Source organism: Thalassophryne amazonica, chromosome 11 (genome assembly GCF_902500255.1).
Source record: "Thalassophryne amazonica chromosome 11, fThaAma1.1, whole genome shotgun sequence".
Classification (NCBI taxonomy): domain Eukaryota; kingdom Metazoa; phylum Chordata; class Actinopteri; order Batrachoidiformes; family Batrachoididae; genus Thalassophryne; species Thalassophryne amazonica.
Window position 1 is genome coordinate 105843128 of NC_047113.1, and position 24539 is coordinate 105867666.

Below are 24539 nucleotides of genomic sequence, written 5' to 3' on the forward strand. Positions count from 1 at the left end.
TGGGGGAACAGTTATGAAACTACGTAACAATTTGCATCCTGTTTTGAGTCAACACAGGATGCAACAATTAATTGTCAAATAAAGGACAATTCTGTATTTTAAGGGACAGGTGGCAACCCTATGCACTGCAGCCGCCGTTCGAGCTGCCTTTGCAACCTCAGCCGCACCTCGACACTAGGCTAGTAGTGTGTGTGTCACACTTGTGGGACACTTAGAAAATGTGAGGCCATTCGGGCAAGCCAGCTTGAATGTCACGAATGGCCTCGCATTATTTAAGTGCTCCATGAGTGGTGTTGGATGTGGGATGTGGTGGGTGGCACCTGGACTCCGGCCGCGAGTGGGTCGAATGGGCACTCTCACAGAAGTGGAACAGGGTGACAGATTGTTTGCAGTCAGTTTATTTTTCGATGTGTTGACACAGACAGAAACAATCAGACTTGGTGTTCAGGAATACTGCACTGAATGGCTCCTGTAGTCCTGAAGGCTGGATCTGCTCCAGAGTCCAGCTCGAGCTGCAGAACTGTCCTCCATGTAGGAGCTTTGCAGAGCAGCTTTTCAGGGCTACAGGATGCACTCAAACAAACAAATTTTAGTGATTTAAAGATTCCAAATATACATTTTGTTTTTAAATAATATAGACTTGATTCACAATAACAGTTTGACAGTTGGCAGATGTCTGTTTTCAGAGTGTGAACGAAAATCAGAAAGTGCACAATCCACCAACGCACACGCAAAACAGCACAAAGGGCAATCGCATAAAACCTGACAAACTGCTGCCGCCAAACACGGAAAAAAGACGTTACGTTACTGAGCCGTTTGGAGCCAGTGAAGAAACATCACGCTGCCCAGGAGTTCTCCAGATTTTCTATTTCTGAGTATTTTCCCATCTGTGGGCAGAGACATCTTCCACACAATAAGCAGCTTGTCAGACTTAGACCCCACCCACTTCAACAATAAGCATCACCGCAATGTGTGACATCAGAAGCAACAACATCACCTGTGTAGCAACTTCTGAATCTGAAAACACTGGCGGGTCTGAACTGGTGTAGTATCATATCCAAGGTCTGGTTAGGAACTCTGTCCCAAGGTCTGGTTAGGAACTCTGTCCCTGATGATCAGGGTGCATGATGGCAGAGAAAAAGTTGAAACATTGCTTGTGATGTACAAAGTGCCTGAAGGTAGATCAGTGCAGTATACCTTGGAGGGTTGTCTTGTTTTCCGGCCTATGGCACCTGGGTAGTTCCTAGGCCCACAGCATTTGCATAAGCAGAGAGCAGGCTGACTGCCTGCCTGGTTTCGAGCGTCAGCCTGACTTCAGTCAGCCAGTCCTCCACCACTCTCCTAGCTTCCCCTCTCAACTGATTAACCAATTTAGCGGCTAACTCCAGGTCGCCGTGCTCCAAACAGTAGCTGGCATACGAAAGAAGCTTAAAGGTGTCTAAATCTTCCCGTCTGAGTTGGGCAGGCGGTGCTTCCTGTTTCTCCTCAAACAGCAGAGCAGCCTGAACATAAGACAGGAAATACTGGTACAAGGAGTTGTGAGATTCATCGATAAGGCTGACCCGGCGGACCAGCGAGCGCAGAGAGTTGAAGCGGGAACGGAGCGAGGCTTCACTGTACACCCCACGCTGCAGAGATTCTTCTGGAAGAGCTGAAGCCAGAGCCAGGGCAAATTCGTCATGGCAACTGTCCCGCACAGCCTGAGCAGCATTAGCAAGAGGGACGGTGAGCGAATCCATGTCGGCGGACTGTAAGGTGTAGCTGAGAGCCTCCACAGACAGCCAGAGCTGGTGAGCTTTGCAGGCCTCCTCCTCCGCGATCACATGACCTAACACGACACAAACACAACAACAGGTGTCAGAAAACCAAGTCAACGCGCTTTCACCACTTCAGGTAGGAGCTCAGAACCAATAATGGCCACAGTCCTGTTGAAGGACCAGAAGAATCACTGTGATGTTTGAGTCCAAATTAAAGGAGAGGAACGCCAGTTAAGTTTCAAACAGATACTTTACACAATCATAATATGTTTCCAGACATTTCATGGAGGTCAGTCGTGGGTTTGTCAGTGGCCTCCTCCAGTTGCTGGGGCACCTGGGTACTGGATCATGACCAGGACTGTGTGACATGTGGTTGTAATGTTATTGTTGACATTCTGTCAAAATGGACAATTCTCTCAATGTCTTATCTTAATCTCCACAATTAACACAAACATCATTCTAGTGGTCAGAATTATGTCAAGACCCAGTGCCAACTACATCCAGTTGTCAATGAAGGTCACCGGTTCATCTACATGTCTCATTCAGCACAGAGGAAGACACTAAAGACGTGGGACCTTGTTCTCCTACAAAGGTATCACATCACAAAACCATGTCCAAGAAGCTCCAGACACTCTGAGTCCACGAGGCTGAGAAGTGTCAGAGTGAAGGACCAGGATCAGAACAATCAAAAATGAAATCAAAATCCACTGTGTTCATGATTGATCATGATGATCATGATTGCTCATGATTTGTGGTCTTACTGTCGATAGCCTCTTCCATCCCCTTCAGTCTTGCGTAGGCAGCGTTCATATCCAGAGTGAAATTATCCACATGTTCCTGGCTCATCTGATGGAAGTGGGTCTCCTGATCAAACAGCTTACTCGTCAGGACCTGAACACAACCGCAGCACACAGAAAATGATTACAGGTCCACGAGACAGACGCCATCCCTGCTCTGTCTCTTCTGGAAGTTATTCCACTAAACAGTGGTTCCACCCTCACACAAGAATTCCTTGGTCTTCGGGGATCATATACATTTCCCTCACTACCTGAGCACAGAGCACAAACCTGACCTCTAAACACACTGAACACTGAGCTGGCCAGGCTGAGGGGCCATGTGGCCAGATGTTTGCTAGCTGGTGTGGAGGACCCAGAGAATCTGTCTGGACAACAGGTATCAAAACCAGCCTCGACGCCGACTTTTTTTTTTATGCCTCAGCCTGGCTATGTAATGGTTCGGTCTTGCCCTTGGACAGCCTCAAAGAATAGGTCACGACCAGTTCGAGCCCGCTACTTTTTTTTTTTTGACCTATTTTTTCCTGAGGCCATCAAATATGGCCATCATGTATTGTGAAGGCTTTGCATCCATCCAGCCGTCTATCTGTGCTCAGCATAACTCCAGTCCTGTTCCTGCCACAGTCTTCAAATTCACAGGGAGCATTCTTGAGACACACACCTTGGACAAATTCAAAGATGGCTAACCTTGACCTATTTTAAGAGGTCAAAAGGTCGCATTGTGTTTCCATCTGTTTGAGGTTTTTTGAGTGGTGAGGGTGACAGCCAATCAGAGTAGAGCCGCACCATGGCGTCAACGGCAGGTCTCTCTGAAATCGCTTCATTTATGTGTTTATATACGTCTCTAATATATTATGTAAAAGCTAGCAAGAAATAAACACTTCTAAAACCGAAAACACTGGTTTTGAAATCAAATAATGCCTCTAAACGCATTTACAAGACATTTTGTGGATGTTAGCAAGGCGACATCACAGGCTGGTAGCTAGCTGCAAAACTCAGTTTCATTAGTACGTAAATATATCCTCCTTGTCAAAGATTATGTAAAAGCTAGTGAGAAATAAACACTTCTAAAACTGAAACTGCTGTATTTGTAACATGATAACACCTCCGGAGTCATTTACAAGACATTTTGTGGCATTAACCTGCACGCTAACTTCTGCTAACTCAAAGCTAACATCCTATGGAGTTAAATTTGTCTCATTAATACCTGCAAATACGAGGTCTATTAGAAAAGTATCCGACCTTATTATTTTTTTCAAAAACCATATGGATTTGAATCACGTGTGATTGCGTCAGCCAAGCTTTTTCACGCCTGTCGGTTGCGTCATTCGCCTGTGAGCAGGCTTTGAGTGAGGAGTGGTCCACCCCTCTCGTCGTTTTCTTTCATTGTTTAGGAATGGCTCAGACTGCTGCTTTGCTTGATCAAAATTTTTTCAGAAACTGTGAGGCACATCCAAGTGGACACCATTCGAGAAATTCAGATGGGTTTTGGTGAAAATTTTATGGGCTTCAAAGAGATTACGGAGTGTTACTGTCGCTTTAAGGACGGCCCAGAGCGACTGGTGGTGCGCTGCGCTCCGAAGCCGCCATCGACAGGCTGAGCGACCATTTCATTTCTAAACGGATGGCTGTATGGATCCGTGACCATCGTGTGCAATTTCTCTGGTTATCACAAGAGCTGGACATCAACCATTTTCCGGCAGATTTCACTTTTAACAAGAGATTTTGTCATGGAAAGCCGAGCGGAGGCTTCGCGCGTCACGATGGATTCGCTACTGGAGCAAGACAAAACCACCTCCGTTTTGGTCTCACAGGACGGCTTTGAGATGGCGTTCAGACAGCTGTCGGTGGTTTTTCCATCGAGTGATTATCCAAGAAATTGTGGATGTGCCTGGACATGCCAGAACATGTCCTGTGAGGCTTCATCACGGTGTTGCTTTGCGCCATGCGGCACCGCCGCAACGCGAAAAGCCTCCGCTCCTCTTTCCATGACAAAAACTCCTGTAACAGTGGAATGTGCCGTTCATTTCCAAACTGGACGCTGTGTTTTATCCGGGAATTGTGAAAAGATGTGGACATCAGCACTTTTTCGTCACATTGAGACAGACGTGCGGAGGAATTCCGCGCATCACGGCACAGAGAAAGAGACAGGCAGAGACAGGCAGACATACAGACAGACAGGCAGGCAGGCGGACAGGCAGAGAGACAGGCAGAGACAGGCAGGCAAACATACACACAGACAGGCAAGCAGGCAGACAGACGCAGGCGGGGAGGGAGACAGACAGACAGGCGGACGGGGAGGGAGACAGACAGGCGGACGGGGAGGGAGACAGACAGATAGAGGCAGGCAGGCAGACATACAGGAAGATTGGTCTAACCTGAAGGAAGCTGAAGCCCCCTGAGGGAACATGGGGAGAACATGCACACTCCACACAGAAAGGACCAGGGAGGAAGAGAACCTGGAACCTTCAACAGTGATGACCACTAAGATATCACGTTCCCCCGTGACCTCAGGATTTGAAGAAAAGCTAAATGAAGATGTTTATCATCAACTAGCACCTCGACCTCCATTTCACAAAAGTTGATTTTCTTCACTCTCTTGTTCAATTATTTTGGTGAAGAACACAAGAACCATGCAGATCTTTTGTTACCATAATTTAATTCAGGACGTCTCTGTATGCAAATAACCCTGAACATGTACATGTTGTAGAACGTGTGGGATTCATCAGCAGCTGATACTTGCTGATGTATGTATGTATGAACGGTGTGAGCCTGCTTGATAAATAGATTTTTGGGTTTTACACACATATTAAATTTCATTCAGACAACATTTAGAACCTTTTCCACACACAGTTTGATAAGTTTGAGGACCAGGAGTTTGTCTTCCTGTCCAGGTTTTTGTGGATCTGTTCGAGTCCCCCTGCCATGATCCTAAAATGTTTCCTGTTGTCTTCCTTCTTGTATCTCGTTTCCACTGGTCTTTTTCTACCCTCTACCTCACTCTGTCCTCTGGCTCCCTCTGGTGTCCTTTTCTGTACTTGCAATATTCTGTATGTTTTCCTCTTCACACCTTCAGAAGTTTATAGTGTTCCCGCAGTCACTCTGAAAAAGTAATCCAACTACTGATTACTCCTTAAAAAAGTAACTTAGTAACTTTACTGATTACTCATTCTGGACACAGGGTCAAAATTATACATATAAGCTTAAATATATACATGCATCCAAACTGGTTTGGATTTTTGGTTTTGGTTTGGTTTGATTTTGGTTTGGTTAAATGTCCCTTAGCAAGCTGCAGCTCAAACCAGACACTTTTGGACACCATTAACAAGCGTGTGGAATAATTCTGGCTGGATATTTCACCACTCTTGGCAGAATTGGTAGAGTTCCTTTAAATTGATTTGTTTCGTGACACAGACCCGGCTTTTAAGAGAAGGCCACAAATTTTCAATAGGGTTAAGTTCAGGGCTTAGAGCAGGCCATCCCAGAAGCTTAATGCCAGCCAGCTTTATCCAACCCACAAGCAGTTTTGATGAGTGTCTGGGATCATTGTCCTGTTTCAGGCCTCTCCCTAATGGCCCCTTCACACATAACATGAATGAGGCCGAATGATGCACAAAGGAGGATTTGAATGTCACTCGTGAAAAATCGGAGCTGCCTCGTACAGCAGTCACCACAACCATTCGGTCACAACACATGCACTCTACATTTGCGCGTCACTCGCGGCAGAAACCCATTTAAACGGTGGGCAAGATGAAGGTCGCACAGCCATTTGATCATACTTGCAAAATTCGCATGGCATGTTGAACGCAGGTCAGACAAATCGTGCCACGGCTGAGGCGCTGCACAAAATCACTGGCCATGTCGAACTCTCGCCGAATGGTGTGATCGAGGCAGCCTTTACAGCAGCGGCCAAATGACGGCAAATGGTGTACGAGTGCCCATTTGATCCACTCTCGGCCAGAGTTGAGGTGCCAACCACAAACATCCAACACCACTTGCAGGTCACTTAGAAAATGCACTTTTGTGCACAGCCAGCACAAAAGTATAGTGCAGACAACCACTTTCAAGCTGACTGCACTAATGGCCCTGCATTTTTTAAGTGCCCCACGAGTGTGCCGTTTCCCTCACCGAGCAACACAAATGGCGTGCAAGTGTGCATGCCCTCCCACGAGCAACACAAATGGCATGTAAGTGTGTCGCCCCCCCCAACACCACCAGCCTACATTGTTGAGGTGCAGCTGAGGTGGTGAAGGCTTGAACAGTGGATGCAGTGCAGTGCGATTGCTTCCAGCGCAGTGCGCACATCTGGACAGCTGTCATGTCAATGATGGAACAGCTGACAGTTGTGGAACACCCATCATGGCATATCCAGCATGTCCAGCTGGAGGTGGAATCACAGGGATGAGATTGGCAAATTCAATTTTCAGAGGAAAATAAGCCAGGGTCCAGGGGCCCGCAGGCCCCATTGTGCTTTCCCGGGAAGGTCACATTTGCCTATGTAATCACCCACTTCTCTGTTATACTCTACACTTTCCTGCCTATTTTCACAGTTAATGTCACTGTTTTGTCCAGCCATGCCCATCGGAACTTGTTCTTCACCTGTTTATCAATTTCTAGGACCGCGGATTCTTCGCCTCTTGGAATTAATTTCGCCATTTTGCATTTGCAACACCGAAGAAAGGGCAGGAGAAATGCATATATAACCTTTGCGCTGACTGGTCATAAGCTTTGTAATAACCAATGAAAACGTGCGTAAGTAATAGCTTCAACTGCACTTCGATACGTCTCAGTTTTTATGATTTGTTGGAGGGAAAACTACCGAATACTGGAAGTTGAAAGACTACACAGTTATCTCCCTTACACTACACGCTCATTGTGCACCTACTTCATACTGGTCACTGATCAGCACAGCGTTACTTCCGCGTTCGGCTGACTGACGGACTGATCGAACTTGCTGCGTTGGTGATAACAAACAAAGACCACTCAGTGTTCTGAATAGACGACAATTTTATTAAACAAAGGTACTCCTGGCTTTTTTTTTTTTTTTTTTGCATTCTTACCCCCCCTAAAATTTTCTCAACGGATTTGGACGTTTCACAAAATCGACCCCCGGGACTGTCAAATCCGAGGAAAAATCTCATCCCTGGAATCACCAGCCAGCAGTCTGCCCACACCACCACAAAAGAGGTAAGAATAAAACCCAGCCACTCCGGCTGCATGGCACAGCACCAGCACGCCATCTGACTGGACAAGCACATCACGTGACACATGATCACAACGTCTACATGGTCTGTCAGTTGTGTGTGAGGCTGTCAGTCAGGTATGACTGACAGCCTCACACACAGATGAGTGTGGCCAGCGCATTTGCCCACAATTTGGAGCCGTGAGCCCATTCATGTGAGCGCTTTGCTGCTTAATTAAATAATTTGACAAAATGAAATCTATTTGTTTGTCATTTCTAACACAGACCGTCAAGTCACCAGGCATCACTTACACATCATTAGCAGTAACATGATTCTGTGGGCTCATTATTTTGCCCTCACACATTTTTGTTGATTGTGTACATTTGTACAATGTTTAATTGCTTCCGCTGCTGTGTAAGCATGATGTGGTATCACACCTCCCACGTGGTCGCACTGTGTTTGTGCGTGTGCACACAAGTGTGCATGAAACCACTGCCACGAGATCATACGGCATCCGTACACAGCTGTCCAACCGACTATCCCTCCTGACAGCGGCTGGAATTTTTCAAGGTTTGCCAATTCGTTATTTTTTCGTCCAGTTTCAGCCTCGTTCGCCCAACTTCGTGTTATGTGTGAAGGGGCTTTAAGCAATGGAATAATGGCACAGCGCCATCATGCTATGATTTCAATGCTATCATTCAGATTTTCAAATTTAGAGTGTTCCATCTCCATTTTCAACCAAATTACATGGCTTGGGGATGATTGTTATTGGCTTATGTAGTTTATTTTCTACCAGTGATAAAGACAAATTCATGTTTTGTTTTTTACTTGTGTTCCTGCAGGCAAATGATCCTTTTTACTGCATATGTGTACATAAACGCGCAGCAAAAATGACAATAATATTCATGAAAATGCATGGTGTAAAAAATATTCATAAGTTATACTAGGCCAATTAACAAAATTTAAAAAGTGGTACAAAGGTTGAAGACTGCACGTTTAACACACATTCAAAGAAAGACTCAGAGCAGCGGATTGGGTGTTACGTCCACTTAATTAGGTCATATGACTTTTGACGCAGAGGCGCGTCAGTCAACTCCAGAAGATTAAGCACAATCCAACCAATCCAACCACTAGGAGCAGTGGGCTGCCACAGTCCGGCACCCGGGGACCAACTCCAGATGAGACATTGCCCTGTTCAGAGGCAGAGAAAGGAGCAGATCCTAAATACATAAAGTATTCACATGCCTGAGGGCCCATGGCCGGGCATCCACCCACCCTCTTTTTTTTTTTTTTTTTAAGTTGATTAAACAACCACCTGAAATTAAATTAATTCTGTGACCCCCAGCATATTGTAAAAAGCAAAAAACAATGACGTTTCAAGATGTTTTTCTCCTCTTCTGTGTCGGACTTGTGATGATGTCATCCATTTGTCCTGTGCTCTTATTGTGAAAGACTCTTGTGCAAGAAACAGGAAGTGTTTCATGGCAATGTGGCTGGCTTTTTAGATCCCACAGTCACATGGTGAAGGAGCTACTCTTTGTGTTTGTTTTCATCTCACAAAAGTAATTTTTCCATCGAGCAAAATAAATTTCTCGTCAACAAAGTTCGTCATTAAGTTTTGTGCGTGTTCAGAACTTTGAGGGAAATTCAGACAGAGGTCTTTCCTGCTGCCTGGATGTTTGCTGTTTTGAGTGGGATAGAGCGGGACACAGTGAGCAACATACAGCATTTCTGGACAAAACACAAAGAAAATTGTCTTCATGTCTTCATCTTAACGAGCAGGAATCACAGACAGCAACAAACGGATTATGTAACTGCAGAGTCGCCTGGATTCCAACAGGCTGGAGTTTAAGCTTCCATGACAGCCAGAGTTTTCTGTTTTAATATAAAAACTGTGCAAAATGTTTCAGTGAAGTAAACTACTGTCTGCATGGTTAACATTAAAAACTGACTACACATAATGTCTTTCTTTTGGGGGGGGGGGGGGGGGGGGGGCTGCTGCAGAGACGAAAAATGTCAGACACAAAGTTGGTTAAACACCCACCCTAAATTAAATTATTTTTTAAAATTAAAGTGTACTAAAATAATTCTGTGACCCCTAGCATATTGTAAAAAGCAAAAAACTGAGTTTTCACCATGTTTTCCTCATCATCTGTTTGTCCTGTGCTCTTACTGTGAAAGACTTGTGCAAGAAACAGGAAGTGTTAAGTGACCTTTGCACAGACAGGAACAACAGATCAGTGGAGGGGATTCCACCCCTGAACTCCACTTGTCCTTGTTAATACTCTACATATCTGGGGAGATCCCTGGGAAATGTGAGGTCAGCTTCTATCACCACAATGCTATGGGGTGTGACTAGAATTGATCAGCCACTGGGATGGGTATTGGTGCATCGCCACGGTTTCCCACGGTCACTTGGAGACAAAAAGCTGTGAGGGTCTCTGGGGTCTGTGTTTTTGCAGTTACCTGTTCAGCCTCAGCTCGCAGTTCCTGTTCCTGGACTCTGAGCACATCTGTAACATGGTCTGTGTGAGCAGCTGCTTGACGCCGGAGCTGAGTTCTCATTTCTGCCTCCATCACTTCTCTCAACTCGGACAGCTGCACACAAAACCACGTTTAAGAATTCTACATACACGGAAAACAACGGTGCATACCGCACATTACGACGACGACAGAGGAACCCTGGCAGGAAGTCGTGCCTTATTTGTCGACAACCAAGTAAACTGCAAATATTTTTACCACAAGTATGTCAAACAAGCACACATGGACTTCAAACTGTAAAATATTCATCAAACTGAATGGATCACCAGAACAAGCAAAGGTTATGGCAATAAGGAACATCAAGGAGCTGGACAAATATGAACAATAGGTATGAGGACTCAAACACATCACAGCACCATGATGCAGACTGGAGCAACCCACTCATCCACATCATCTACACCCGGAGACAAGAGACACATAATGACTAAGGATAACGATCCGTTTATTTCTGCCCAGGAGCTCTGTCTAGATACATTTAATTATAATAACTCTGCTAACCACCCCTTCGAATCTGAAAATGATCCCGATACCTTTTTCAGTGAGAATATTGTGAGACAGTGCAAATATTTTACAGAAGAACAATTCAAAAATTATAAAATCAATGATGAAGATTTTTCAATTATACATTTCAACAGCAGAAGTCTTTCTCGTAATCTGTCCACTATTAATGATTGTTTGAAAACATCCCAAAAACGTTTTTCAGTTATTGCAATTTCAGAAACATGGTTAAATGAGGATAATAAAGATCTGGTATATCTTGATGGTTATGAATTGTTCCTGGTTAATAGGCAGACGAGAAGGGGCGGAGGCGTTGCATTGTTTGTAAGGTCAGATTATAACTGTAAACTCATTAACAACATGTCATTTACAGTGGACAACATCATGGAATATGTTACCATAGAAATTACATCTATAAACTCCAAAAACATAGTTGTTAGTTGCATTTACAGAGCTCCTGGGACAAATATTGACACCTTTGAAGACATCATCTTAGGAATGTACAACAAAATCAACAGAAATAAGCATTTATTTGTCTGTGGAGATTTCAATATAGATTTTTTAAACCCTCACAATCATCCACAAATTACCTCATTTATAAACACCTTGTACTGTTTAGGACTGTTTCCAACCATCATTCATCCTAGCAGAATAATTATGGACTCAACAACTCATTGACAATAATTTAACTAACGTTATATCCGGTAATCTTAGTGGGGGACTACTGGTCAGTGATATCAGTGATCACTTGCCAGTCTTTGCATTGGAGGGTTGTTGTATGTATCGAAGCAATATCAAATTCATGAGTAGAAAAGTAACACCTGAAACAATTGATAATTTAAGGGAGGATTTATCAAGTCAGAATTGGTCGGATGTTTTTGTTGATGATGTTGACAGGTCATATGATGCTTTCATTTCCATTTTTTCCAGTTTGTATAATAAACACTGTCCATTTGTTGACAAAATATATAGAAATCAATATAGCAACAAACCATGGATAACTAAGGGGCTTCAGAGAGCATGTAAAAAGAAAAACGTACTATATAAACAATTCATAAAACTACGAACTAAGGAAGCTGAAAGTAAGTATAAAACATATAAGAATAAGTTAATCAATATCATGAGACTCAGTAAAAAAAAAAAATATTATAATGAGTTACTTGTCAAAAATAGAAATAATATCAAAAACACATGGAACATTAAATGAAATAGTAAAAAAAGAATAGAGTAACTAGAGATTATCCTTCATTTTTTCAGAGTAACAACTACATCACGATTGATAACGACGAGTCTGTTGCTGAACACTTTAATGAATACTTCGTTAATGTGGGTAAAAATCTTGCCAGTAAAATTGACTCTAATAACTTCTGGGTAAATAATTCAACGTTTAACAAATCTGTTTCAATGTTCATTGGTGGTACTCATGAAAGGGAAATACTTGATCTGGTTCATGGTTCAAAAAGTAAGAAATTGACTGATTTTAATAATTTGGATATGGCTTTATTAAAAAAAGTTATTGATTGTATAGTAAAACCGTTCAATTATATTTGCAATATGTCACTAAGTACTGGTAAATTTCCTTCTCAAATGAAAATAGCCAAAGTAATTCCTCTATTTAAAACTGGTGACAAACACACATTTTCTAATTATAGACCTATATCACTCCTGCCACAATTTTCCAAATTTTGGAAAAAAATATTTGCTAAAAGATTAAATGATTATTTACTGAAGCATAACATCATTTGTGAAGAACAATATGGATCAGAAGGTCTCGAACTACATCACATGCTTTGATGGACTTTGTGGAAAGTATAGCAACTGCAATTGACAAACAATACACAATATGTGTTTTTTTTTTTTTATTTTAAAGCATTTGACACAATTAACCATGGAATACTATTAATTAAACTGCAGAAATATGGAATCAGAGGTCTGGCATATGAATGGATAGCTAGTTATTTACAAGGCAGATTTCAGTATGTTCAATTCAATAATACAAATTCTGAACTCAGGGATGTCACATGTGGGGTGCCACAGGGCTCAGTGCTGGGTCCTTTGTTGTTTATAATATATATAAATGATATAAGTTGGGTGTCGAGTTCACTGAGATGTGTCCTTTTTGCGGATGATACAACTGTGTTCTGTAGCGGTGAAAATCTTGAACAGCTTCTGGACATAGTGGAGAAAGAACTGGAAAAATTTAAGGTTTGGTTTGACGCTAATAAGTTGTCACTCAACCTTGGGAAAACTAAATGTATTATATTTGGAAATAAACAGGCACCAAAATGTAAAAATTTAACTATAAACAATAAAGAAATTGAGTTAGTAACAGAGAATAAATTTTTAGGTGTTATAATTGATAATAAACTTAGCTGGAAACCACATATAAATTATGTCAAATCAAAATTGTCAAAAACTATAGCCATTTTGTATAAAGCCAAAGACCTACTGCCGCAAGAAGGGTTACTTACTTTATATCATTCTCTGATGGTACCATATATGACATTGTGTTGAGTCATGGGGAAACACTTACAAATCAAATACCAATCCAATATTCCTTTTGCAATAACGAGCCATACGAATCATCTGCAATAAACAATATCGTGAACCAACTCATTCTCTATTTGTGTCTTTAAATTTATTAAAATTCATAGATTTGGTCGATTACATTACAATTCGAACTTTATTTCGAGCGAAAAACCAAGCCTTACCGAGACATGTCCAGAGTCTGTTCAGATTGAGCGAATCCAGATATAGTTTAAGAGGTTGTGCAATTTTATGAAACCACCAGTAAGAACAAATGTAAAGGGTTTTTGTGTGTCTGTGGTTGGGGTGAGGAAATGGAACAAATGTTCAACAGAGGTTAGAATGAGTAGTACCTTAGTAAGATTTAAGAAACTACTCAAAAAGAACATTATGTCTAAGTATCATAAAGAAGCAAATATAATTTGATTTATATGGAATGTTCAATTTATAAGTGGGACTTATTGTATATTTGAATGTGTGGGTATGTATATGCGTATGTAGATATATAGATATGGGTAGGTGTATATGTATATAAGTGACTGTGTATATGTATGTATATATTTATGTTTGTAAAGTATATACGTATGTATATAGGTATATATGGCACAGCCCAAGCAGAGGGTCACCCCCAAGAGCCTGGTCTGCTTGAGGTTTCTTCCTTATAGGGAGTTTTTCCTCACCACAGTTGCCTAGTGCTTGCTCTGGGGGTTGGTAAGGTTAGTCCTTACTGGCGTAAAGTGCCTTGATTCGATTTTCTTGTGATCTGGTACTATATAAATATAATTATAAGTGAATAGTATATTGATGTGTATGTCTGTGTGTCGACATGTAGTAGTGAATTTGTATTTATGTAAATATGACTGATTAGAATTGTTGGACTTGTACTAGCAGGGGTGGGCGCTAATAAGCTTGCTTCAGCCCACACCCTTTCGGACTCACTAGTTTTGTCTGTGTTTGTTTGTGGAATTGTTCATTTTTTTCTATTTGAATATTTTGTGTGCCGAATAAAAAACTGTCACTTTTTTTTTTGTCAAGTGAAAGTGACACGTTTGAGGCCATTAGCAGTACGTGTTAACTGTCACAAATGTAGGGTTGGGTATTGATAAGATTTTATTGATAATCAATGCCATTATCGATTCCGCTTTATCGATCCCATTCCTTATCGATTCCCTTATCAATACCTCTTGTGAATTTTCTGTGTACCAAGAGAAGGGTTTACAGGTTTTCTATGCACACATTTTATTGAGTCTTAAAGTAAATAAATATGAAATTGGTCACTGGATCCTTGATCTCTGGACATAAATAAAAATCAATAAAATCTGTTTTTGTCAAAACTACCAGCCGCTCTGGCTGCATGTGCACCAGCACACCATCTGACCGGACAAGCATGGCACGTGACACACGATCGCAACGTCTACATGGTCTGTCAGTCATGTGTGAGGCAAGTTCAAGATCAATGGTCGTCTTCCATTCTATGAATGGAGGACGTCTCATTTTGGAAGAAAAAAATGGTTTGGAGGTTGTAGTTTATTGTTTGTATTACAATGTTTGGAAAGAGATGTCATTTGATTTAAAATGGTGATTCACTTTGAAGTTATTAATTCCAACCAAAATCTATCTTTCCAACTGTACTCGGCAGAGAGCGGCGCAGCGTTTGGGAGTTGTGCAGTTAGTCCCACAAAACTGAGGAAATCATTATTATTATTGTTATTTCCTGTACCTGATGGTCAACTTCAGTTTACGCACAGGCGAAGTGGGTCTAGCCCACGCCAGAGAACCATCGCATAAAACTCTCGTTTTCTCGTTTCTTTCCCGCAACAAGACAAGAGTCCCAGTTAGTTACTTTAATCAGCATAAAGGTGACTCACGAATGACATCTTTAAATGGCTTTGAGGAGGGTTAATGAAGAAATTGTGGACCTGCTGCATCTGAAAACCAACGAAGCAGCAGGTCGCAGTGCTGCTTGGTTGCTTCATTGCTTCAAACAGACCCACTGCTTCTGCAGTGGGTGTGCAATCAATGTAGAGAAATGATCATTTTTCCAATAAACACCCTCAAAAACAACGGCCACAAATATGACACGTTTGGGGGCAATAGCAGTACGCATCAACTATCACAAATACAAACTGTTTGGGGCCAATAGCAGTACGCATCAACTACCACAAATGCAACCCGTTTGGGGGCATTAGCAATACAAGTCAACTGTGACAAATGTGACCCGTTTGGGAGCATTAGCAATACAAGTCAACTGTCACAAATGCGACCCGTTTGGGGGCATTAGCAGCACACGTCAACTGTCACAGTACAAGTCAGTCTCAGCATTACGTTTTGGCTAACACACGAGCCCGTAAACAGATAATAATATGAGCATTAGCAACTGGTGCTGTTTCAATGACTTCAAAAAGGTGGAAAGACAACAACTTGAAGCTTTTTTGTAAATGGTAAATGAAATGCACTTATGTAGTGCTTTTCCAGCTTCTGATGCAGAAGCACGGAGGTCTTCACATTCATATGAAACAGAAACATATGTTGGCATACAGTGCCAAGTGCATTTCAGTGCATTTCTCAGATAACAGGGCTCTGGAAGCTTGGGCTCATCTGACTCACGGATTTGTTTAAAATACAAGCCCGCCTACTAATAAGCAATGATATAATGATTAAAAATATAACTATAACCATTTTGCATCCACTACTCTTAGCTTCATAGTGGAGTACAGCAGAGAAGGATTTTCTTTCCCCCAAAACAGATCAAATCCAGGCTTGCATCTCAGATGTACCTTCTGGCAATTTGTAGCTAAACTTTCAGGTCTTCGTTTTAAGAAAACCCTCTTCTATACCACTTCATCATGAAGATGGATAACTGGTGATACAAAATGCAAAGCTTGCACTGTGCATAATTTCTCCAATCACAGCCACGTAAGCCTATAACTTCTTCTGGGTTGTCTGGGTGTCTTGGTGGCTTTCCTCACTCTACTTCTTGCAGTCACTCAGAGAACTGTCTACTCCATGCAGATTTACCATAGAGTGCCATATTGTTTGTATTTCTTTGTAACTGATGTAAATAAAGTCAAACATATTCAGTGGCAGCGTCACCATCAGAGAGTCTTGTCCACAACCACAAAAGACTCCAAGCTGTCAGTGATGTTAAAGGGGAAATACACAGTATTAAGAACAGGGGCATGTAAACTTTTGATCAGGGTCATTTGGGTAGTTCACTTGTCATTTTGATTTTAAAAAGAGGAAAACAGTGTTTGACAATAAATGGCTTCACCCCAACCACTAACCATGAGTGAAAAAAAAAATTTTGTGTTGTCATTAACATTCTCTTAAAATGGCCAAAGCAGCAAAAATTCTGCCAGGGATGTAAACCTTTGAGCATAACCGTGTATACATTACTATATACACTCAACAAAAATATAAACGCAACACTTTTGGTTTGCTCCCATTTTGTATGAGATGAACTCAAAGATCTAAAACTTTTTCCACATACACATTATCACCATTTCCCTCAACTATGTTCACAAAACCAGTCTAAATCGTGATAGTGAGCACTTCTCCTTTGCTGAGATAATCCATCCCACCTCACAGGTGTGCCATATCAAGATGCTTATTAGACACCATGATTAGTGCACAGGTGTGCCTTAGCCTGCCCACATAAAAGGCCACTCTGAAAAGTGCAGTTTATCACACAGCACAATGCCACAGATGTCACAAGATTTGGAGGGAGCGTGCAATTGGCATGCTGACAGCGGGAATGTCAACCAGAGCTGTTGCTCGCGTTATTGAATGTTCATTTCTCTACCATAAGCCATCTCCAAAGGCGTTTCAGAGAATTTGGCAGTACATCCAACCAGCCTCACACCCGCAGACCACGTGTAACCACACCAGCCCAGGACCTCCACATCCAGCATGTTCACTTCCAAGATCGTCTGAGACCAGCCACTCGGACAGCTGCTGAAACAATCGGTTTGCATAACCACAAATTTCTGCACAAACTGTCAGAAACCGTCTCAGGGAAGCTCATCTGCATGCTCGTCGTCCTCATCGGGGTCTCGACCTGACTCCAGTTCGTCGTCGTAACCGACTTGAGTTGGCAAATGATCACATTCGCTGGTGTTTGGCACGTTGGAGAGGTGTTCTCTTCACGGATGATGCGAAGGAGATGTGTTGCACTGCATGAGGCAAATGGTGGTCACACTAGATACTGACTGGTATCCCCCCCCAATAAAACAAAACTGCACCTTTCAGAGTGGCCTTTTATTGTGGGCAGTCTAAGGCACACCTGTGCACTAATCATGGTGTCTAATCAGCATCCTGATATGGCACACCTGTGAGGTGGGATGGATTATCTCAGCAAAGGAGAAGTGCTCACTATCACAGATTTAGACTGGTTTGTGAACAATATTTGAGGGAAATGGTGATAATGTGTATGTGGAAAAAGTTTTAGATCTTTGAGTTCATCTCATACAAAATGGGAGCAAAACCAAAAGTGTTGCGTTTATATTTTTGTTGAGTATACATACATACATATATACATACATACATACATATACATATACACACACACACACAGTAGTGTTCAGAATAATAGTAGTGCTATGTGACTAAAAAGATTAATCCAGGTTTTGAGTATATTTCTTGTTACATGGGAAACAAGGTACCAGTAGATTCAGTAGATTCTCACAAATCCAACAACACCAAGCATTCATGATATGTACACTCTTAAGGCTATGAAATTGGCGCTATTAGTAAAAAAAAAAAAAAGTAGAAAAGGGGTGTTCACAATAATAGTAGTGTGGCATTCAGTCAGTGAGTTCGTCAGTTTGTGGAACAAACAGGGTGAATCAGGTGTCCCCTAATAAGGATGAAGCCCGCACCTGTTGAACTGCTTTTCTCTTTGAAAGCCTGAGGAAAATGGGACAGGTTCAAGACATTGTTCAGAAGACAGCGTAGTTTGATTAAAAAGTTGATTGGAGAGGGGAAAACATACGCAGGTGCAAAAATTATAGGCTGTTCATCTACAATGATCTCCAATGCTTAAAATGGACAAAAAAAAACAAGACGCGTAGAAGAAAACGGAACACAAACCATCAAAATGGATAGAAGAATAACCAGAATGGCAAAGGCTCACCCATTGATCAGCTGCAGGATGATCCAAAGACAGTCTGGAGTTACCTGTAAGTGGCTGTGACCGTTAGAAGGACTCTGGGTGAAGCTAATTTATTTGCAAGAATCCCCCGCAAAGTCGCTCTGTTAAATAAAAGGCGGGCAGAAGAGGTTACAATTTGCCAAAGAACACATCAACTGGCCTAAAGAGAAATGGAGGAATATTTTGTGGACTGATGAGAGTAAAAATTGTTCTTTTTGGGTCCAAGGGCCGCAAGACAGTTTGTGAGACGACCCCCAAACTCTGAATTCAAGCCACAGTTCACAGTGAAGACAGTGAAGCATGTGGTGCAAGCATCATTGATTATGGGCATGTTTCTCCCTACTATGGTGTTGGGCCTATATATCGCATTACCAGGTATCATGGATCAGTTTGGATATGGCAAAATATTGAAGAGGTCATGTTTGCCTTATGCTGAGAGGACATGCCCTTGAAATGGGTGTTTCAAACAAGACAATGAGCCCAACCACACGGAGTAAATGAGCAAAATCTTGGTTCCAAACAAACAAAATGAATGCCTCGGCAGATGTGAAGAAATCATGAAAACTGTGGTATACAACTAAATACTAGTTTAGTGATTCACAGGCTTGCTAAAAAAGCAGTTTGAACATAATAGTTTTGAGTTTGTAGCGTCAAAAGCAGATGCTACTATTATTGTGAACACCCTCTTTTCTACTTGTTTTTTTTACTAATAGCCCAATTTCATAGCCTAAGAGTGTGAATATCATGAATGCTTGGTCTTGTTGGATTTGTGAAAATCTACTGGTACCTTGTTTCTCATGTAACAATAAGAAATATACTCAAAACCTGGATGAATCTTTCTAGTCACATAGCACTACTATTATTCTGAACACTGCTGTGTGGTGTGTGTATATATATATAATATATATATACTATATATATTTATAATTATATATATACACACACACACACCACACACACACAACACACACTCAACAAAAATAAACACAACTACTTTTGGTTTTGCTCCATTTTGTATGAGATGAACTCAAAGATCTAAAACTTTTTCACATGCACACTATCACCATTTCCCTCAAAATATTGTTCACAAACAGTCTAAATCTGTGATAGTGAGCACTTCTCCTTTGCTGAGATAATCCATCCCACCTTACAGGTGTGCCATATCAAGATGCTGATTAGACACCATTAGTGCACAGGTGTGCCTTAGATTGCCCACAATAAAAGGCCACTCTGAAAGGTGCAGTTTTATCACACAGCACAATGCCACAGATGTTGCAAGATTTGAGGGAGCGTACAATTGGCATGCTGACAGCAGAAATGTCAACCAGAGATGTTGCTCGTGTATTGAATGTTCATTTCTCTACCATAAGCCATCTCCAAAGGCGTTTCAGAGAATTTGGCAGTACATTCAACCAGCCTCACAACCGCAGACCACATGTAACCACACCAGCCCAGGACCTCCACATCCAGCATGTTCACCTCCAAGATCGTCTGAGACCAGCCACTTGGACAGCTGCTGAAACAATCAGTTTGCATAACCAAAGAAGTTCTGTACAAACTGTCAGAAACCGTCTCAGGGAAGCTCATCTGCATGCTCGTCGTCCTCATCGGGGTCTCGACCTGACTCCAGTTCGTCATCGTAACCGACTTGAGTGGGCAAATGCTCACATTTGCTGGCGTTTGGCACATTGGAGAGGTGTTCTCTTTATGGATGAATCCCGGTTCACACTGTTCAGGGCAGATGGTAGACAGCGAGTGTGGTGTCGTGTGGGTGAGCGGTTTTCTGATGTCAATGTTGTGGATCGAGTGGCCCATGGTGGCGGTGGGGTTATGGTATGGGCAGGCGTCTGTTATGGAGGAAGAACACAGGTGCATTTTATTGATGGCATTTTGAATGCACAGAGATACTGTGACAAGATCCTGAGGTCCACTGTTGTGCCATACCTCATGTTGCAGCAGGATAATGCACGGCCCCATATTGCAAGGATCTGTACACAATTCTTGGAAGCTGAAAATATCCCAGTTCTTGCATGGCCGGCATACTCACCGGACATGTCACCCATTGAGCATGTTTGGGATGCTCTGGACCGGCATATATGACAGCGTGTACCAGTTCCTGCCAATATCCAGCAACTTCGCACAGCCATTGAAGAAGAGTGGACCAACATTCCACAGGCCACAATTGACAACCTGATCAACTCTATGCGAAGGAGATGTGTTGCACTGCATGAGGCAAATGGTGGTCACACCAGATACTGCCTGGTATCCCCCCCAATAAAACAAAACTGCACCTTTCAGAGTGGCCTTTTATTGTGGACAGTCTAAGGCACACCTGTGCACTAATCATGGTGTCTAATCAGCATCTTGGTATGGCACACCTGTGAGGTGGGATGGATTATCTCAGCAAAGGAGAAGTGCTCACTATCACAGATTTAGACTGGTTTGTGAACAATATTTGAGGGAAATGGTGATGTTGTGTATGTGGAAAAAGTTTTAGATCTTTGAGTTCATCTCATACAAAATGGGAGCAAAATCAAAAGTGTTGCGTTTATATTTTTGTTGAGTGTATATATATTCTCTCATGCATATCTTGTGCTCTTTGGGGTTTGTCTTTCCAGTCTAGTAGCCGTATGCACAGTCAGCAGTGCGGTGTGCACCTAGCATGTTGAACCTGAGGCTTAAATGCTGCCTGGCTTTGTTTGGTGTTTGGCGGCTAAACAAAAGTGAGGGTGAGAGGTCGAGTGTGCGCAGTCGGGTTGCTAACTTGCCACACATTTCTGTCAAAATCATCTATTTGATCTCTCCTTCGGTTGGTGTCAGGGCCACAAGTCTACTGAACGTGTAAAACCATGGGACTGAAGGGTTTGTGGCTCTGTGGACAAGCCCGGGTGTGTCGGACTGTTGTATGTTAATACATGTCAGTGTTTTTGTTATTAATATTTACTGTGTAAATTGGGATGGTTGTCAGGGACGGATTGAGGGAAAAATAAAGTTGGCTGAATCTGAATCTCCACCAGCGCTGCTCCCAGACCTGACGTGACCTTCGACGTGGAACCCCACAGGGTCTTCAGGTCTACTCTTGCCAGAGCGGCACCAATCAACACATAGCGAATGATACCAATTAGTCATGAAGACGATTCTCAGATCAGTTGCATCAGTTTGTGTGACCCTTTGCAATCTGCGGTTCTGCTTCAAGAGGCTCGGCGTTTGTAAACATCTCATCCAATGAGAAGTTGACGTTCAGAAGGTGAATCAATGCTGTCGGGATTTTTATCTCCTGTGCTGTTTGGAAACGGGGTTGTGAGGGGTTGAGGATGAAGTGAGGTCAGGGTTTAACTTCCCTGCAGGCTGCAGACTGGATTCTGACCGACCCCGTGTTGGTAAACGTTTTCATCCACAGTGTGTGGAACACTGTCCGTACCTTGCGCTCTTGTTCCAGTCGGGCCTCCTCCTTGGCATGCAGCAGGGTGGTGTTCACGGACCTCTCCAGAGCTTTCTGATGCTCCACCTTCTGCTGTCGCAGTGCCGAGTCTATGTGGACCTGCTCTCTGACCCGCTGCTCCGCCAGCTCCTGGTTCAGCTTCTCAATGCGACAGTGAGCGTGCGCGATCAGGGCGTTCAGGTCATCCGCCGACAGCTTGCCAGCTTACAGAAAGAGAACAAATGTTCACTGGATTTAGACCAGCAATGGAAACACTAAAAACTAATCAGGACAAAGTGTTCAGACAGTCATAGCTGTCATGTTTCTTCTGAAAAAACTTCAACTAAATATCACCAAAACCTTTTTAGGTGTTAGATGTTTCACTACAGTCCATTTTCAGAACAGAAATATTTGGACAAACTATATAAGGACAGTGAAGGTGGCTGTTTTAAGCGTTTTATGTTTTTAAGTTTTATTAATTTAGTATCATTTTAGTCTTTTTGTTGTTTCATATAAACCCAATTCCAATGAAGTTAAAATGTACATAAAACAGAATACAATGATTAGCAAATTCTTTCAACCTATATTCAATTGAATACACCACAAAGACGAGATATTTAATGTTCAAACTGATTGACTTTTTTGTTTTACTGCAAATATTGTTCATTTTGAAATGGATGCCTGCAACACACAAAAAAACTGGGACGGGGCAACTAAAGACTGGGAAAGTTGATGACTGCTCAAAGAACACGTGTTGGAACATGCCACAGGTGAACAGTTAATTGGAGGTTAATGTGTCATGATTGGGTATAAAAGGAGCATCCCCAGAAGGCTCAGCCATTCACAAGCAAAGATGGGGCGGATCACCACTTTGTGACCAACTGCGTGAAAAAAAAGAAAGAAAAAAATAGTTTAACAGTTTGTTGCTCAATGTTTAATTGCAAGGAATTGAGGGATTCCATCATCTACAGTCCATAATATAATCCGAAGATTCAGAGAATCTGAAGAACTTTCTACACGTAAGCAGCAAGGCCGAAAACCAACATTGAATGCCTGTGACCTTCAATCCCTCAGCGGCACTGCATTAAAAACCGACATCATTGTGTAAAGGATCTTACTGCTTGAGCTCAGGAACATTTCAGAAAACCATTGTCAGTTAACACAGTTTGTCGCTACATCTACAAGTAGAAGTTAAAACTCTACCATACAAAGCAAAAGCCATAATTCAACAACATCCAGAAATGCCACCACCTTCTCTGGGCTTGAGCTCATTTGAAATGGACAGACGCAAAGTGGAAAAGTGTGCTGTGGTCTGAGGAATCCACATTTCAAATTGTTTTTGGAAATCATGGACGTCGTCCTCCAGACAAAAGAGGAAAGACCATCCAGATTGTTACCAGCGCAAAGTTCAAAAGCCAGCATCTGTGATGACATGGGCAACTTACACATCTGTAATGGCACCATCAATGCTGAAAGGTACATCCAGGTTTTGGAGCAACACATGCTGCCATCCAAGCAACGTCTTTTTCAGGGACGTCCCTGCTTATTTCAGCAAGACAAAACCAAGCCACATTCTGCACGTGTTACAACAGCGTGGCTTGTAGTAAAAGAGTGCAGGTACTAGACTGGCCTGCCTGCAGTCCAGACTTGTCGCCCATTGAAAATGTGTGGCACATTATGAATCACAAAACACGACAACGGAGACCCCGGACTGTTGAACAACTGAAGTCATACATCAAGCAAGAATGGGAAAGAATTCCACCTACAACGCTTCAACAATTAGTGTCCTCAGTTCCCAAACGCTTATTGAGTGGTTAGAAAGAAAGGTGATGTAACACAGTGGTAAACATACCACTGTCTCAGCTTTTTTGAAACGTGTTGCAGGCATCCATTTCAAAATAAGCAAATATTTGCACAAAAAACAAAGTTTATCAGTTATCAGAAAGAGCTGCAGCTCTGCCACAGATTACAGGTGCTGAGAATTTTTTGGACTCTGGCCTCAGATGAAACCCTTAAATGGAAGATGGTGCCATCCCTCTACTCACATCCAGTCATCTTTGACATTTTGAGTATGATTTTCTGCAACGACGACGGGCTGGAACTAGGCAAGTGAATCTCAACGAATGACATTGATTCAGTACACGTGTCGATACACTACCAGTGATATGATACATAGAGATACATGACGACACGATTCACCCCTGTTCCCGATTCGATGCGATTTGATGGCGATTCCTCACAATCCGATACAATTAAACATGATGCAAAGAAATTACACCAAAAATTTAAATAGAAAATAAGAAGCTGTGATTCAGTATGGTACTATGGTATTCTTCTTCTTCTTCTGATTCTGCTAGAGGCAGAGGATTTGGTTTACTCCTTAAAAGCAGTAAATTTACCAGATTCAACATTAAGGAACAGAAATCAGTTCCCTCATATGTGGAACCTGCTTCATCACATTGGCAGAACTTAAACAGTAAACAGTAAGACAACATCACTCTCAATGAGTGACTTATGCCTGGTTCACACGACAGGATTTTAAAAATATCTTTAGGTTTCCAAAACCTGAGAGACGACACACGTGAAGATAAAAAAAAAAAATCATAGATCTAACAGTGTTGGTCATACAGTATGTGGTGTTCAGCCACACGGTAAGGACAACACCACCAC

General features: G+C 42.2%; 1 protein-coding gene across 1 annotated transcript; it reads right to left on the reverse strand.

The window, feature by feature from the left end:
- Positions 1-382: 382 nt before the first annotated feature.
- Positions 383-23924, reverse strand: LOC117519730 (MICOS complex subunit MIC60-like). Its single transcript, XM_034180978.1, has 5 exons — positions 23915-23924; positions 21870-22093; positions 10201-10332; positions 2519-2648; positions 383-1828 (listed from the first exon to the last, which is right to left on the reverse strand). Exons 1-5 carry the CDS (start codon positions 23922-23924, stop codon positions 1224-1226), a joined length of 1101 nt encoding a protein of 366 aa, XP_034036869.1. The 3' UTR covers positions 383-1223.
- Between the last annotated feature and the right edge of the window lie 615 nt (positions 23925-24539).